This window comes from Molossus molossus, unplaced genomic scaffold (genome assembly GCF_014108415.1).
Source record: "Molossus molossus isolate mMolMol1 unplaced genomic scaffold, mMolMol1.p scaffold_m16_p_22, whole genome shotgun sequence".
In the NCBI taxonomy this organism is placed as follows: Eukaryota; Metazoa; Chordata; class Mammalia; order Chiroptera; family Molossidae; genus Molossus; species Molossus molossus.
Window position 1 is genome coordinate 34479714 of NW_023425358.1, and position 16620 is coordinate 34496333.

At 51.7% G+C, this 16620-nt stretch overlaps 1 protein-coding gene across 6 annotated transcripts in view; it reads right to left on the minus strand.

The window, feature by feature from the left end:
- KDM2B (lysine demethylase 2B) overlaps positions 1–16620 on the minus strand; it is a 103213-nt gene that overhangs the window by 73505 nt on the left and 13088 nt on the right. For all 6 annotated transcript variants that reach the window (XM_036276334.1, XM_036276331.1, XM_036276335.1 and 3 more), the window contains exons 5-6: positions 8114–8292; positions 7836–7942 (exon numbers count right to left, since the gene is read on the minus strand). In XM_036276334.1, coding sequence (XP_036132227.1) covers positions 7836–7942; positions 8114–8292 — 286 coding nt within the window. The remainder of the gene's footprint in view (positions 1–7835; positions 7943–8113; positions 8293–16620) is intronic.

Sequence of the window (16620 nt, forward strand, 5' to 3'; positions counted from 1 at the left end):
GAGGTAGTGACTCACCCTGGTCACTATCCTAGGTGGCGGTGGTGCTTACCCAAAGAGCCCGTCTTCGAGTTTCTCAGTCCTTCTCCCCAGGTCTCCCTGGCAAATCCCAAAGCTCTCAAGAAGCAGACTCTGCAGTTAAAGCTACACCTCCACCACTGACTTCCTGCTCAAGGAGCTGGTCCAGCTCAAATCAGAAGTCCCACCCTCCAGGGCATGCTCACCAGGGCCACAGCCCTCCTCCCATCCTGTCCCCACACCCTTCCCTCAAACCCTTACAAAGGGGTCAGGTGACCAGTGGCTTATAACCTCCTAAAGGGCAGAAACCAAGCTTATCCATTCTTTGACCAGACCACATCCACTGGAGCTACCCACCAATATTAACTATCAAGTCCGGTTATCGAGTGCTAATATTAGCCATTTACATGCATGATTATCCTTTCGCCCTTCAAACAACCCTATAACCCCCATTTTAGGAAGCAAACATTGAAGCCATTTCAAAGTGGTCAATGCCTTGGGCCAGGGTGTTGCTTCCTGGTGTTCATGGGTGGCCTGCCAAGAGGTTAGACTGTGAACTCTTTGGAATTGGCTGAATTTTTCTCCATATGTATGGTGTGCCTGTTTAAAAGAAAGAGTAATAATTACAAGAACTATCCCCCACCTTGAGATCTGAGTAGTCACTGAGTAGGTGTCCTTGAGCAAGGGCTTTGCCACACCCAAAACAGAGGTGGAGTTAAATGAACTGTCCTCATGGGGAAATTATCATCACTTAAAATTTTTTTTTTCTTTATTGATTTGAGAGAGAGAGGAAAGGGAGAGGGAGAGAGAGACAGAAACATCCATGAGAGAGAACATCAACTGGCTGCCTCCTGCATGCCCCCCCCCCCCGGGGGATTTGGCCCACAACCTGGGCCAGTGCCCTGACCAGAATCAAACTAGCGACCTGTTGGTGCCTGAGTCCACGCTCAACCTCTGAGAGACACCGGCCGGGATATGATCACATTTTTGGTCACAAGTGCCTCAGCGCCTTGACGGCAGGAGCCGTATCAGATCCACCTGTGTAAGGGAAGCACCTGGCAACAGGCCTGTGGTTTATTACTCTAACCAGCTGTGTGACATTGGACTCAATCTCCCCGCTTCTGGAAACTCTTGAATCCCCGTTTGTTGAACTACTCAGGGGACCTCTAACTAGTGGCTCTTGTGGGTCAAATCAGGTCCTAGAGCCTGGCAGAGTGGCTCAATGAAAGGTTGCTGGTTCGATTCCCAGTTGGGGCCTGTACGGGAGGCAACCAATACATGTTTCTCTTTCATATCGATGTTTCTCTCTCTCTCTCTCTCTCTGTCTCCATTCCTCTCTCTAAAATCAGTAAAGAACATATCTTCAAAGGGATTTTTTTTAAAAGCCCTACGCCAATGCGAGGGAGAGAGCGAACAGCAGAGGAAGTAGGAGCTGCAGTGGCCGCTGGAGCCCTGTGTGACTCCCAAGGCCATAGCACCAGCATCTTGTCCCATCCACATTTCACATCCACTGTGGGCTCCGTCTTCCCCATGGCGTGGAGGGGGAGGGGCGACAGGATCCCCACTTCATAGACGGGAAAACTAAGTCTCTAATACAGTGGTTCTCAACCTTCCTAATGTCGCCACCCTAAAATACAGGTCCTCATGCTGTGGTGACCCCCAGCCATAAAATTATTTTCGTTGCTACTTCATAACTAATTTGACTACTGTTATGTCTTAGGCGACCCCTGTGAAAGGGTCGTTCGACCCACAAAGGGGTCGCAACCCGCAGGGTGAGAACCCCCGCTCTAAGAGGAGATGAAAGACTTGCCGTGGCCACCACAGTGGCAAAGGCAGCTCCTGAAACGGGCTCAGTCTGTGCCCGGTTTTATCCTGTTTCAGGTATGCACACCGAAATTTCCCCAGTTCTCCCTGCCACCCCCAGAAAGCACCTGGGGAGAAAAATGCAGTCAACTCTCAGTTATTCGGGACCCTAACAAACGTGAGGTCCTCTTTCTGCTGGACTTGTGAGCTCTGTTGGTAGCACAGCGTATCTCCATTACACCAGCAAACCTCATTTTTGCCAGCCTTGTGTGCTCCAGGAGCAGGAGAGGAAGGAAGAGACTAGATAACTTCCTTCGGGGATGCATTATAATGCCCAAAAGTCTGAAGTGAAAAGGGTATGACCATATCAGACACCTAGGACAGTGATTTTCCACTAGTGTGCCACAAGAACTTTTAAAACATGCAATACCTGCCCTGGCCGGTTTGGCTCAGCGGTTAGAGCGTTGGCCTGCGGTCCAGAGAGTCCCGGGTTCGGTTCCTGCTAAGGGCACGTACCTCGGTTGCAGTTTGTTCCCGGCCCCGGTTGGGGTCGTGTGGGTGGCAGCTACTCGAAGTGTCCCTTTCACGTCAATGTTTCTCTCTCTCTATCTTCCTCACTCTCCCTCCCACTCTATCTGAACAAAAAGTGGAAAAATGTCCTCAGGTGAGGATAAAAAAAATAATAATAATAATAAAAATAAAACATGCAATACCTGACTATTTAGTCAGGGGCACTGACCTCTTTTCCCCTAGACTGTCAAATTTAAAAGTGACAACAGCCTGGCCAGTATGGCTCAGTGGTTGAGCATCGACCCATGCACCAAGAGGATGCTGGTTCAATTCCCGATCAGGGCACATGCCCAGGTTGTAGGCCAAATCCCTAGTGGAGGGCATGCAGGAGGTGGCCAACTGATGTTCTCTCATGGATGTGTGTATCTCTCCCTCTCCCTTCCTCTCTCTCTAAAATCAATAAAGGGAAAAAAAAAAAAGACAACAGCCAACACAACAACAGCCGTCTAGTGTGAATAAATCAAAATTACACCTTTTATTTTTTTCTTGGCCTTTCGGCAAAGAAGTGTATTTTTTGATGTGCCACGGAATTTTAGTAATTAGTTTATGTGTGCCATGAGATGAAAAAGGTTGAAAACCACGGACCTGGGAGATTGCGGAGCTTTTAAAACATGTCCACAAATTCTCTGATACCCCTCTCTCCCTGAGGCAGACAAATGCCCCTCCCCTTTCGTGTGGCTGGATACAGTGACTCACTTTTAGTTAATAGAATGTGCAGGCCCTGGCCGGTTTGGCTCAGCGGTTAGAGCGTCGGCCTGTGGTCCAGAGAGACCCGGGTTCGGTTCCCGCTAAGGGCACATACCTCGGTTGCAGTTTGTCCCCGGCCCTGGTTGGGGTCGTGTGAGTAGCAACCAGTTGATGTGTCCCTTTCACATCGATGTTTCTCTCTCTCTCTCTCTCTCTCTCTCTCTCTCTCTCTCCTTCCTGCTCTATCTGAACAAAAAAATGGAAAAATGTCCTTGGGTGAGGATAAAAAAAAGAAAAAAAAACAGAATGTGCAGAAGCAAACAGTATGCAACTTCCAAAATTAGGCCTTACGAGGCACTCTGGCCTCTTCTTGCCCTCTCAAACCACTCACTCTAGGGGACCAGCTGCCACGGCACAAGGACACTCAAGCACCCCCGTGGAGACATCCACAGAGTGAGGATCCGAGGCCTCCTGCCAACAGCCATGTGACGCGCCGTCTTGGAAGTGTGTCCTACAGCCCCAGGCCTTTCGTCACACGAGCTCATGAGAGATCTGAGCCAGAACCACGCACTAAGCCACGCCTGAATTCAACCTGCAAAGGCTGTGAGGTACTATTTGTTGCTTTAAGCTTCGAAGACTTTTTTAAGGTGTGAAGTTTTGGGGTAATCTGCTATGCAGCAATACACCACTAATACAGGGATACGCCCAAATAATCATCACTGTTTATATGATCATAAGAAATTTTCCTAGACAACTCCATACAGCAAACAGTATTTTTTTTTCTTTTTATCTTCAGACAGAGTGTGGGGGAGAGAGGGAGAGAGAAACATGGATGTGAGAGAGACACACCGACTGGCTGCCTCCCACACGACCCCGACCAGAGCCAGGGACTGAACCACAACCGAGGCATGTGCCCTTGGCCGGAATCAAACCCGAGACTCATTGGTCTGAGGGCCGATGCTCTACCACTGAGCCAAACTGGCCAGGGCCAGCAACCAGTTTTTTTTTTTAATTCTATACTTCAGGGTTGAGGTGGAGGGGAAGGCAATGGAAAAAATGCACAGTACAGTTGAAATTCATCCAGTCCACCCGGGCAGCCTCCTTCCCCTTCATGTCTCTTCATGACACTTGTCACCTATATTATCTTATTCATTTTGCTTGCCTGTCTCTTCTCCCCACCAGACTGTAAGCTCCATGAGAACAGGGAGTCCACCAACTACTTAGAATAGTGTCTTGAGCCCTGGCTGGTTTGGCTCAGCGGTAGAGCATCGGCCCCCAGACCAAAGACTTTCAGGTTCGATTCCAGTCAAAGGCACGCACCTCCACTGTGGTTCGATCCCCAGCCCTGGTTGGGGTCCAGTGGGAGGCAACGAATAGATGTGTTTCCCTCATATCGATGTTTCTCTCTCTCTCTCCCTCCCTTTCTCTCACTCTATCTGAAAAGCAATAGAAAAATATCCTCAGGTGAGGATTAAAAAAAAAAAAAATACTGTCTTGTACGTAATAGATAATAAATGCAGCGATAGAGAACTAATACATTAACATCCTCTGTACAAATCCTTTGTCTCCCACACACTTGTAACTACCCCCTCGACAACTGTCATCAATCACCCTTTGCCTGAAGTACCTCAACCGAAACCCATTAAAAGTCCCAACCCCTCACGATGGAGCGGCACAGGTCTGGTTTGGGACACTTCTGTCTCCCCTCCTGCAAACCCTCAATTCGGGTGGCCCGTCGGCTACCTCCACTCTCCAGGCACCTCCAGCATAAAAGCTCTGTGAGTTCCAGAAACGGTGTCGTTTTAGTTAAATCCCACAGAATCATTCTACGGTCCCAGGGGACTTTGTCGTCATAGGGTTTTACCCTGCTTGTGAACCGAAATCACCATTCCTTTCAAACAAATGGACCAGTTCCAAGGTGACACTTCCCTTCCTAACAAGGTTCAAATCCTGTAACAAGTTTCTACCGCCACTGATGGAGTTTGTAAATCTATTTGGCAATCTAACCGACACGTTGATGACACGTGATCCTAGAAAACCGTGCGAGCCCTTTTTTGGTAATTAGGTAGGATTCTCAAGGTATCAACAGAGCTTACTATGGAGAGGAATCTTTCAATAAAGTTATATCCTTCCCTAAATATCTCAGAGAGGCAAGGGAGACATACATTCACTGAAATATAAAGAGGTGGGCAAAAGTAAGTTTCCGGTTGTAACACAAATAAATAATAATATCGATCAATAATAATACAAGAATTGCCCTGGCTGGTTTGGCTCGGCAGTTAGAGCGTCAGCCTGCGGTCCAGAGAGACCCGGGTTCAGTTCCCGCTAAGGGCATGTACCTCGGTTGCAGTTTGTCCCCGGCCCTGGTTGGTCGTGTGGGTGGCAACCACGCAATGTGTCCCTTTCACATCGATGTTTCTCTCTCTCTCTCTTCCTCTCTCTCCCTCCCACTCTACCTGAACAAAAAAATGGAAAAATGTCCTCGGGTGAGGGTAAAAAAAAAATAATAATAATACAAGAATAAACTTTGTGTTTCTCGTACTCACAACTGTGAACCTACTTTTGCCCCACCCAGAGTGTCACCCACACCTGGCTATTGTACCCTCCTACACGTCCAGTTTGTCCTCTCCCTTAGCCATTTGTTCACCCTTGTCTGGACTATGCAGTGGTTCCTCCTATTCTTCTTTTTTTTAATCCTCACCCAAGGATATTTTCTCAAATATCTTCAGATAGAGTAGGGGGTGACGAGAGAGAAACACTGATGTGAGAGGGACACTCCCACACAACCTGCACCAGGGCTGGGGACGAATGGCAACTTAGGTACGTGTCCTTGACCGGAATTGAACCCACGACCCTTCGGTCTGCAGGCCGACGCTCTACCACTGAGCCAAAGCAGCCAGGGCCCTCATAAGCTTCTAACTTCTGCACAGCAGCAGGCGAACTCGCAGAATGGGACTCGGAACACATCCCTCTCAGCCTAAAATCTCAGAGAGGTTTCCCCTGCTCTGAGGGGAAATACAGACCCCTCATTACAGCACATCAGTGTTCACCCTGGGGGACCCTCTCCCAACACCACCCTGCCCCGCCCTGCCACCTGGCTCTCTGCACAGCCAGGGAAGCTCTTCCAAGGCCTCTTCGCCTAAGTAACCCCTCCCTTTACACCCCGACTTGGGGATGCCTGCTGCCCTCCCTGACTGGTGACCCCCTGGTACGTGCCCCTGTAACACATGGGTCTCCGCCTTGTGGCCTCATTGCAGCTGCAAGTTTCCATTTGCCTCTCTGGATATTGGGTTAATGTCTGTCTCCAGACAGACCGTGAACTCCATGAGGGCAGGGAGCTCACCAGGTTTCCTCCCTACTGTACTCCCCGGGCCCAGCACCACCGAGATGTTCCGTGCAAACGCAGAATGAACGCGTGAATGAATGATCGATCAACCAGCAACGAGAGCCAGAATCCGCCTCCTCCAGTCTCGGAGTCCCGCACTCTGTCCTCAGACTTGCCCCTCGTGATTCCTCCCAGGCCCTTGGCACTTCCTACCTCCACCCCTGCTCACTTCCCTCCCATCGCCTGTCCTTTAAAGCCCAGGGTCAGTGTCCCCTCTGAGAGGACTTCCCAGTGCCACCAGCCAAAAAGGATCCCTCCCCGCATGCTTCTCTGCTGGGATGAGAGCCGCACCTTAACCCTTGTTTCCAGAGCACGTTCCCCACAGGATAGGGTTTAGCCTTGTTCATTTACATCCCTGTCCCAGGGGCTCCGTAAGCCCACCTTCCTTTGATGGAGCCCAGAACCAAAGAGTGTGCAGGGCTTCAGCTTTGCAGGGAGGAAAAATGCCTGAGAAGTAATGAGAGAGAGAGCTTGAAAGCAAAACCGTGAGAAGCCAGGGCCACCGCGGGCCTCTCTTGCAGAGCCTGGCACAGAGTGGGCACTCAATGTGCACAGCTCCTGGGGGCAGAGCCGAGCGGAGAGCTGCTAGTGGATTTGGGCCACATGGCCAACCCTGCTGGGAGTCCCAGTCCAGAGTACCAGTCCTGCCTGGGACAACCAGCAGCTCCTTCCCGCGTTGGAAGCCCCCAGGGGACTTCCTCCTCCCAAGGGTCCCTGACTCAAATCCTTGAACATGCAGGGGCTGAGGCCACCCGCGATAAGCAACCATTTCATGACTTGCTGGCCACAGGGCAGGTAGTGATGTCCCTGAGGGTGAACGTGGCCACCTTTCCAGGCCAGTGCCAACCTCCTGCTAAGAGGAATGTCTGGTGAGGATGTGGACCCTGGGCTGGCTCTGGGAAGGTCCTTCTGGATCCGAAGCACGGGTCTCAACCAGAAGCAAAAGAACACTAGGGCCTTCCAAATCCTCAGCAAAAGCAGTGTCCATGGGGGCAAGTCTCCCTGGAAATGCCCACTCTGAGTTGACAGAGGTTTGACAAGTGCCCGCGTGCACGCGCACGCACACACACAAACACACGCGTGGCGCACACAGGTGCACAGAGACGTTGCCCATCACTCTTCCTCCTCCTCAGATCACATCCCCCTGAGGAAAGCTGGCAGCGAGGCCAAAGGTCCCTCTGGAAGGATACTGCAGCCCCAGAGCAGAACACAGAGCCCCTGAATACCAGGGCAACACGATGCCAACCTGCCCACACCCAGGGTGCCCATCCCTGCCATCTGGCAGCACCGTGGCCTCAGCGGGGGCTCACTTCCAGCCCTCCCGAGGCTGGGGAGTCACCCCCTCACCGCTCCCAGCGCCAGCGGCCAGCCTTACTTCTTCACTTTTGGGTACTTCATCTCTGCAATGGCATTGGTGGCTTCCATCTGCTTCTCCTTCAAGTGCTGCGGCCACATGTTGTCCACCCAGTCCACCAGGTCTACCTGAAAGCCAGACCCCTGTCAGCACCTCCTGGCTTCCACTGCCCTGAAACTGGGCTCCCACATCACCTCGAACCCTTCGTCCTGTTCCCGGCATCGCCCCCGCCCCCGGGCTGCAGGGGCGCAGGGCAAGGTCAGGAGGTGGAGGGCGTCGGGGCCGTGGCCAGGGCCTACCACAGTCGGACGCTTGACCAAGTGCTCCAGCTTGGTGTGGCTGAATTCCAGGCTGATGACGTTGTACAGCTTGTCCCGCTGAGCCTCGGGCGTCTCGTAGTACCGCACGAACTGGGACATGCTCATCTCTGTGCCCTTCTGCGTGTTCACATCCATCACATCCACCAGCCGCCGGCTACCTGGGGGTGGAATCCACATGCTGGTAGCGCCTGCCCCCTGGGCTCCCGGTCCTACCTGGGAGCCCCCATAACACAAGCCTTCTCCTCCTCCAGGTTTCCCCCAGATGCCTCACCCCTCTGCCATGTCCACTCTAACCTCATCCTGTCAATTCTCCTTAGTGGATCTGTCCAATCCATCCATTTCCTCCACCACCACGGCCTCCGCTCTGGAGCAGGCCACGGTTACTGCTCTCCAAGATGACCTCCAGAGCTTCCCAAGGGGCTTCCAACTCCACCTCCGCCCCACCCCCCATACTGCGGCCAGCGTGAGCTTTCTGAGACAGAGATCTGACCACAGACACTCCTCTCTCTGCTTAAAACTATCGATGGCTCCCCACTGCCAACCAAAGAACCCTCCACATGGCACTCAAGGCCTTTCTGTTGATTTGCAGCACTAGGATAGGACTTATCGCTACAGACCCACGAGCTGTTTGGTGGTCCTCCTCCCTAGTCTTTGAGGCCAGGAAAGTTACTGGACTTCTCTGGACGGCCATCTCTTCCCCTGCCATCTCTTCCCATAGGCTAGCTGTGAGGATTGAACCAGATGGCTACACAAGTCCTCGGCGCCGCGTCTGCTACAGAAATGAAGGGGTCCCTCCATGATTCCCTGGTTGTCGCCACAATTCCTACATACGTTTCTCTGCCTGCTCCACCTCTCCTCCCTAGCACTCTGCCCTTCTGCGTGTTCACATCCATCCATCCATCCATCCATCCATCCATCACATCACATGGGAGGGCAGGGGTCTTATTGCCTGTCCACTCCTGTACCCCACGTATCTGGGGGACTCGGCACACAGTAGGAGCTCAGGAGATGGCTAGGGAACAAATGGACGCTGCATGTTGGCGGTCGTGTACAGCGTGTGACACGTGGCTTCGGCGATCGACGGAGCTGCAGAGTGTGTGCCCCTCCTCCGGGAAGCTCCGCCTTCACCTCCGCAGCCAGCTGTGAGGAAGGCCCAGCTCGGAACTAGGGGACAGGCCACCACTGACCACAAGCCCGCGAGGAAATCAGGACCCTCGGGGGCGCTCTGCTTCCGCATCTATGAGATGGGGATCACGATGGCCCAGGAACCCCCGCCAAGGTGGAAGTAACATCTGAAGCCAAGTGGACGTGCTTTGAAGGCAGAGAGAGACAGAGCCGGCGGCCAAACCCACGCGGATTTGGGATGGAGGCTCGGACCTCCTGTGTGGGCTTTAGGACTGGAAAGAGAAGCCCACCGTCAGCTCAGGGATAAAATATAGTCTGTGGAGACTTAGAGATGTGTAAACCAGAGGAAAAAAGAGCAAGGAGCAGGTGAGCACCTAGTTCAAAACTACCCCAAGAATTAAGAATAAACTAAGCAATAAATGGGCCTGCTACCCACTTCTATACGGCCCCAAACTAAGAATGTTTTTTTTTACGTGATGGTGGTGGTGGGGGGAATCAAAAGAACAATATTCTGTGATGTGAAAATTACATGAAATTCACACTTCCGGTTCCACATAGGAAATTTTATGGGCACACACCCCACCCATTGGTGCACGTATCTCCGGCTGCTTCCAAGCTCCCACAGCCAAGCAGAGACTGAAATATTTACTCTCGGGCTCTTTACAGTGAAAGTTTGCAGTCCGGCAGGTGTGGCTCAGTGACTGAGCATCGACCCATGCACCAAGAGGTCGCCAGTTCACTTCCTGGTCAGGACACATGCCCAGGTTGTGGGCCGGATCCCCGTCGGGGGGCATGCAGGAGGCGGCCAATGGAAAGTTTGCAGACCCTTGAACTAGACGAAACCCTCATGGAGCTTACACACTGCTGGGAGGAGTATTTCCATCCCACTCACTGCTGCAAACAGCTCTGTGTACAAAGTCTGCCCATGAGGACCCGTGGTCAACATGTGCTAAGTAAATGCATAGTGCCTCTCACCTAGTTGAAAGCGAATTATAAAAGTAATGCCTTAAGCACCGAAAAGAACTTGGGTGTTACTATCTTTTGTGTTCAGTATCCACCCGAAGCTAAGTAGGACTGACTGTTCCTGTCTTACTAATGAGGAAACCGAGATCTGGAGACAGATGTGACTGGCTTAAGCCCCGAGAACATACCTTTCTACCAATTAGAATAGTTAAAATGGTTAACATTTATTGAGCTCGTCCGCACAGGCAAGCCCCCTACTCAGGTTATCCTTATTTTATATTTTTAAAGATTATTTTTTTTCTTTAGAGAGAAAGGAGAGAGAGAGAGAGATAGACGCATCAGTGAGAGAGAACAATGACTGGCCACCTCCTGCATGCCCCCCACTGGGGATCGGGCCAACAACCTGGGCATGTGCCCTGACTGGGAATCGAACCAGTGACCTCTTGGTGCGTGGGTCGATGCACAACCACTGAGCCACACCGGCCGGGCTACTCAGGTTATCTTAATTAATAGTGGCTAAGAGCTCAATGAGGTGCCGTGGCCGGTTTGGCTCAGCGGTTGGGGTGTCGGCCTGCGGTCCAGAGAGACCCGGGTTCGGTCCCCGGTAAGGGCGCGTACCTCGGTTGTAGTTTGTCCCCGGCCCTGGTTAGGTCGTGCGGGTGGCAGCCACTCAATGTGTCCCTTCACATCGGTGTTTCTCTATCTCTCTTCCTTTCTCTCCCTCCCACTCTATCTGAACAAAAAATGGAAAAATGCCCTCGAGTGAGGATAAAAAAAAAAGAGTTCAATGAGGTGGAACTTCAGTTATACCCATTTGATAGATGAGAAACTGAGGCTTGGATGCCCAGTTAATGAGTAGCAGAGGTGGGGTTTGAAGCCCAGGATCTCATCCCGCACCCCGCCTCGTCCTATGCAATACTGAATCCTGATCATCTGCTAAGTTTGGGCTGGCTCCTGGCCCCCAGGGATCCGGGAAGGCTGGGAGAAGAGCTTTATTTGTGCACTGGGAGTGCAGATCCACCAGGGGGCATCCCTGAACTTTGCTGGAAATTCTGGTGTGCTCCTGGCCAAGCTGGCTCCTCACCAGGGCTCCTGGAGAAGGTGGGCTCTGCTCAGCTTTTCTGCAAAGCCCACCTGGCAGAGAGCCTGCCGTTAGCCTCCCACCTCCGTGCCTCTGCTCCCTAAACTCGCCCGAGGTCACATCTGTGAAGCCCCCTGTGGAAGGGGGTTTGCTGGCAGGTGAGTGAGAGGAATCACAGCTCTAGAGGTTTGTGCAAGTCAGCTCACTGAAGGCCTGGAGCTCAGCTGCCGCTGTCAACACAATGCAGTGAGGGATTAAGCAGAGACTTCACCGGTTCAAACCCCAGCTGGGCTTCTTAGTTTCTCTGAATCAGTTTCCCCATCAGTAACACGGAGGCAATAATGGTAGCCAGCCCGGGAGGTTGTACTGGGACTGAAATAAGATAATCCACACGAAACGCTTCTGGGAAGTGCCTGCGTGTAGGCAGGGACGCAGGCAGGCAGAGCCATCAGCCAATTCCACCTATAATCACAGGTGGGCAGGTGAGGCCCTTAAACCTCTGCCAGCCAGTCTCCATGGACTGACCACATACGGCCCTACAATCAGGATGGCCCTAGCCGGTTTGGCTCAGCGGTTAGAGCGTCGGCCTGCGGTCCAGAGAGACCTGGGTTCGGTTCCCGCTAAGGGCATGTACCTCAGTTACAGTTTGTCCCCGGCCCTGGTTGGGTCATGTGGGAGGCAGCCACTCGATGTATCCCTTTCACGTCAATGTTTCTCTCTCTCTCTCTTCCTCTCTCCCTCCCACTCTATCTGAACAAAAAGTGGAAAAATGTCCTCGGTGAGGATAAGAAAAGAAAAGAAAAGAAAAGAAAAGAAAAGAAAAGAAAAGAAAAGAAAAGAAAAGAAAAGAAAGAAACAATGAGCATGGCTAATGATCAAGGGGTTTTGTGGGGGAGGAGCGATGAAAATGTTCTAAAAGTCACTGGTAATGGTCACAATAAATCTGTCAGCAGACCCAAAACCATCAAATTGTACACTTTAAATAGGTGAATTGGATAGTGTATAAATTATCTCAATAAAGTTGTTAAACAACAAAAACTCAGCTACTAAACGACCAAAGTTGGTTTTGCTGAAAGTAATTTTTTTCTTTAACAAGTCTCCTAGCAACTTAAAAAAAAATGTTTTTAATGTAAATTGTTCAGCCATAAAAAGAAATGGAGTCCTGCCCTAGCAGGTTTGGCTCAGCGGTTAGAGCGTCGGCCCGAGGACCAGAGAGTCCCAGGTTCGGTTCCCGCTAAGGGCATGTACCTCAGTTGCAATTTGTCCCCGGCCCTGGCTGGAGTCATATGGGTGTCAGCCAGTCGATGTGTCTCTCTCACATCAATGTTTCTCTCTGTCTCTTCCCCCCTCTCTCCCTCCAGTTCTATCTGAACAAAAAAAAAAAAAAGGAAAAATGTCCTTGGGTAAGGATTGAAAAAAAAAGAAATGGAGTCCTGCCCAGCCAGCATAGTTCGCTGTAAGAGGTCACCGGTTCAATTCCCGGTCAGGGCACATGCCCAGGTTGTGGGCCAAATCCCCAGTGGGGGCAGGCAGGAGGCGGCTAATCGATGTTCTCTCTCGTCGCTGTTTCTATCTCTCTCCCTCTCCTTTCCTCTCTCTTTCATATCAATAAAGAAAAAAGAGAAATAGAGTCCCAATCCAGATGACAACACGGAAGAACCTCAAAAACGCGATACTCAGTGAGAAGCTAGACACAAACGGTCACGTGTTGCTCGATGCCATGTGTATGAAATGTCCAGAACAGGTAAATACATAGAGATGGAAAGAAGCCTGGAGGTCATCAGGGGCTGGGGCTGGAGAAATGGAGGGTGGCTGCTCATGGGTCCCAGTTACCTTTGGGGGTGATGACAATGTTTTGGAACAGGCAGAAATGATGGTTGCACATCGTGAATGCACCACATCCCACTGTATCGTACACTTTATAATTTTTTCTTTTTTTATCCTCACCCGATGACATTTTTGCATTTATCTTCAGATAGAGTGGGAGGAAGAGAAGGAGGAAGAGAGAGAGAGAAACATCGATGTGAGAGAGAGACATCGACTGGCTGACACCCACACAACCCCAACCGGGGCCAGGCACAGACTGCAACTGAGGTACGCGCCCTTAGCGGGAACTGAACCTGGGTCTCTCTAGACCGCAGGCCGACGCTCTAACCGCTGAGCCAAACCGGCCAGGGCGACTCTTGTTCCTTTTAAAACTTCTCTCCAATAAAAAGTGTTTTGATAAATCCCAAGCTCCGTTATTAACTGTAGCTCAGGGGACTCACACCTTCCTGACTGCCTGTTAATACACAAGAAACCGACTCAATGTCTGGCACATGGTAAGGTCTGCAGCGCACTTAGCTAGTAGCCTCTGAGCAGGTCTGGGAAGAACCACGAGGCTCGGAACCAAATGAGGAGGTGACCCCTCAGGCAGAAAGGGAAAGGGAGCTCTTCTCCCTGTCCGTGGGCTTCTCAGGCACCCCCGTTTTAACCCTGAAGCCACAGCCCTACACCGGGTTTTATTCTCACTTGAACTCTCACGTTGGAGGCACAGGTGCCTGACTTGTTCTCCGTCAGTGACAGCCCGTGGGAGGCCACGGAATGCGCAGTGGGTTTGTCAAGGGCAGCTGGGACAGTGCCAAGAGGCCCAGCCACCCCGACTGACCCTGCTCTAGCCCTCAATAGCTTTATGTGTGAAGACAGGAAGTAGTTGACCTTTACACTTTTTTTTTTTTTTTTTTGGTTGCCACAACACTCCTTTTTTCAAACAGAAGCTTTGGCAAGAGCCAAATGCATAAACAAAAACAAGAGCTCGGGCTGAAGTGGGTAGGAGGTGGGGAAGCTCAGAATTCACACCCAGGTTCTAGGGATTTCCCTTTGAAAACCACCGGGTAGGTCGTTTGTGGGTCCTCTTCCAGGGCCGCCACGCTGACTTTTAGCCTAGTTCTTAAATCCTCAGGTCAGATCCCTTCGGTGTGAGCTGGGGGAGGGGGGAGAAGGCAGGAGAGACCCAGAGGGGTCACTGGGGACACTTGGGGCCTGACAGTCTCTCAGTCTAAGCCGGGGGATTAAGAATCGGCACTCCAGCTTCTCAGATTGCCCTCTGCCCCTCTGCCCCTCTGCCCCTCTGCCCCCAGTGGCAAAGGAGAGCCGGGTGCAAGCCTCCTCTCTGAGCAGCAGGCCAGCCAGTGCCTGTAGGGATGGAGGGACGGACAGTGCTAAGATGGAATGTGGTCCTCCAAGCTTTGGGGAGCAGCCACCCCTGGAGCAGGTAACAGAGACCAGCTGTCTTTTGGAGCCTGCAAGGGACCCACAGTGTTGAAGTCTCCAGCCCCTGCAGGCAGTGGGTTATGGGAGAAATTTTCCACGCGGGAGCTGCGGAGCCTAGCGTTCCTAAGTAGGCCAGGAGCTCGGCCCCCCTTTCTCTCTCTCCTCCCTCCTCCCCCTCCGAATCTCATTGGGTCTCTGGGCTCATAGGCTACACACACATCCAACAGATTCCAGCTGCAGAAATTAATCCGTGGCCCCATGGCCCCTGCTTTGAAGGCTCCATCAGTCAGCTCGGAGCCAGGGAGAGGCTGCTGAAAGTGACCTTGAACACTCATATGAAGCACACATGGGCCCTGACCCCAGACTGCCCCCAGCCCGCTTTTCAGAGAGTGCACACAACTGGCCCGCATCACCGCTCTGGAACCTTCTCTATCACCCTCAAGTTTCTGGACTGATTTTGGGGTTTTTTGTGTGTTTTTTATTTAAAAAAAATTTTTTTTTCTGTATTGATTTTTTTTTTTGCAACAGAGGAAGAAAGAGGGAGAGAGAGATAGAAACATCGAGGAGAGAGAACATCGACTGGCCGCCTCCTGCAAGTCCCCCGCTGGGGATCGGGCCCACAACCTGGAATCGAACCGGTGACCTCTTGGTGCACGGTCGACGCTCAACCACTGAGCCACGCCGGCTGGGCTGTTGTTTTTAATTCTCTCCTTGGGAGTCTTTCCTCATCCGTCTCAGAGGCAAGAGCACTGCCACGGGTCAAATCCCACTCAGCTATTTCCTAACAGCGAGGCCTCGGGCATCTCCCTGAACCTCACTGGGCCTCAGTTTCCTCATCTGGAAAGTGGAGAGAAGAGGATCGGCCCTAGTGACCTGACACGATTACTGAAAGCACTTTGTAAACAGGGGTCCCATTAAAGACATTGTCCAAACAGAACTGGGGACAAATCTCTGCCCAGGCCCAGGCCTCGGGGGCCCCATTATGAAACGAGAGGATGCTTGCACAGGTGCCCAGCTTTTCCCAAAGCACTAACAGCTTCCGGCTCCTCACCTGTGCACCTTTTAAAATGATCCCCAGGACAGATCGGTGCCAGGCTGCCCTATGCCCTGGGATCAAGACACTGACCCTCACAGACAGATGAGCGGAAGATACAAACCCAGACTAACAAATTGGGGCAGAACGCAATCAGGAAAGAAATTTGGAAAAGACACTCGAGAACAGCACACACGTCTGTCAGGAGACGCTGAGAGCCAGCCACTGCTCTGCGGTCGGACAGAGGTGGGCACGAATCTCAGCTCTTCCACATTCGCTCTTCAACCGTGGACAAGTCACTCTGAGCCTCAGTTTTGACATTTATAAAATGGGGATAGTTCCCGGCCAGTGTGGCTCAGTGGCTGAGCGTCAACCCAGGCACCAAGAGGTCGCCGGTTCGATTCCCGGTCAGGACACATGCCCAGGTTGTGGGCCCGATCCCCAGTGGGGGGCGTGCAGGAGGCGGCCAATCGATGTTCTCTCTCATCGATGTTTCTAGCTCTCTCTCCCTCTCCCTTCCTCTCTCTCTAAAATCAATAAAGAAAAAAAATTTTAAATAACAATAATAATATAGGCAAGGTCCCTGGCTTATAGTAAGATCTCAGTGAACAGTAGCTAATATTTATATTCTAAGGCTCCACCCTACAGTGGAGTAGTGATCTGTATTCCGCAAACTGTGCAGAAACAACAGAGTTCCCCATAGCCCTCAGCATGATCGAGATTTTTATTTTCACCCTGGCCGGTTTGGCTCAGCGGTTAGAGCGTCGGCCCACAGACTAGAGAGACCCAGGTTCGGTTCCCGCTATGGGCACGTACCCCGGTTGCAGTTTGTCCCCGGCCCCGGTTGGGGTCGTGTGAGTAGCAACCAGTTGATGTGTCTCTCTCAGGTCAATGTTTCTCTCTCTCTTCCTCCCTCTCTCCCTCCCGCTCTACCTGAAGATAAATGCAAAACAAACAAAAGATTTTTATTTTCTAGCACTAGCTTTCTAGGAAAAGGGAAACAAATAGGTGAGGTGGGCGTTCATCTTAAAG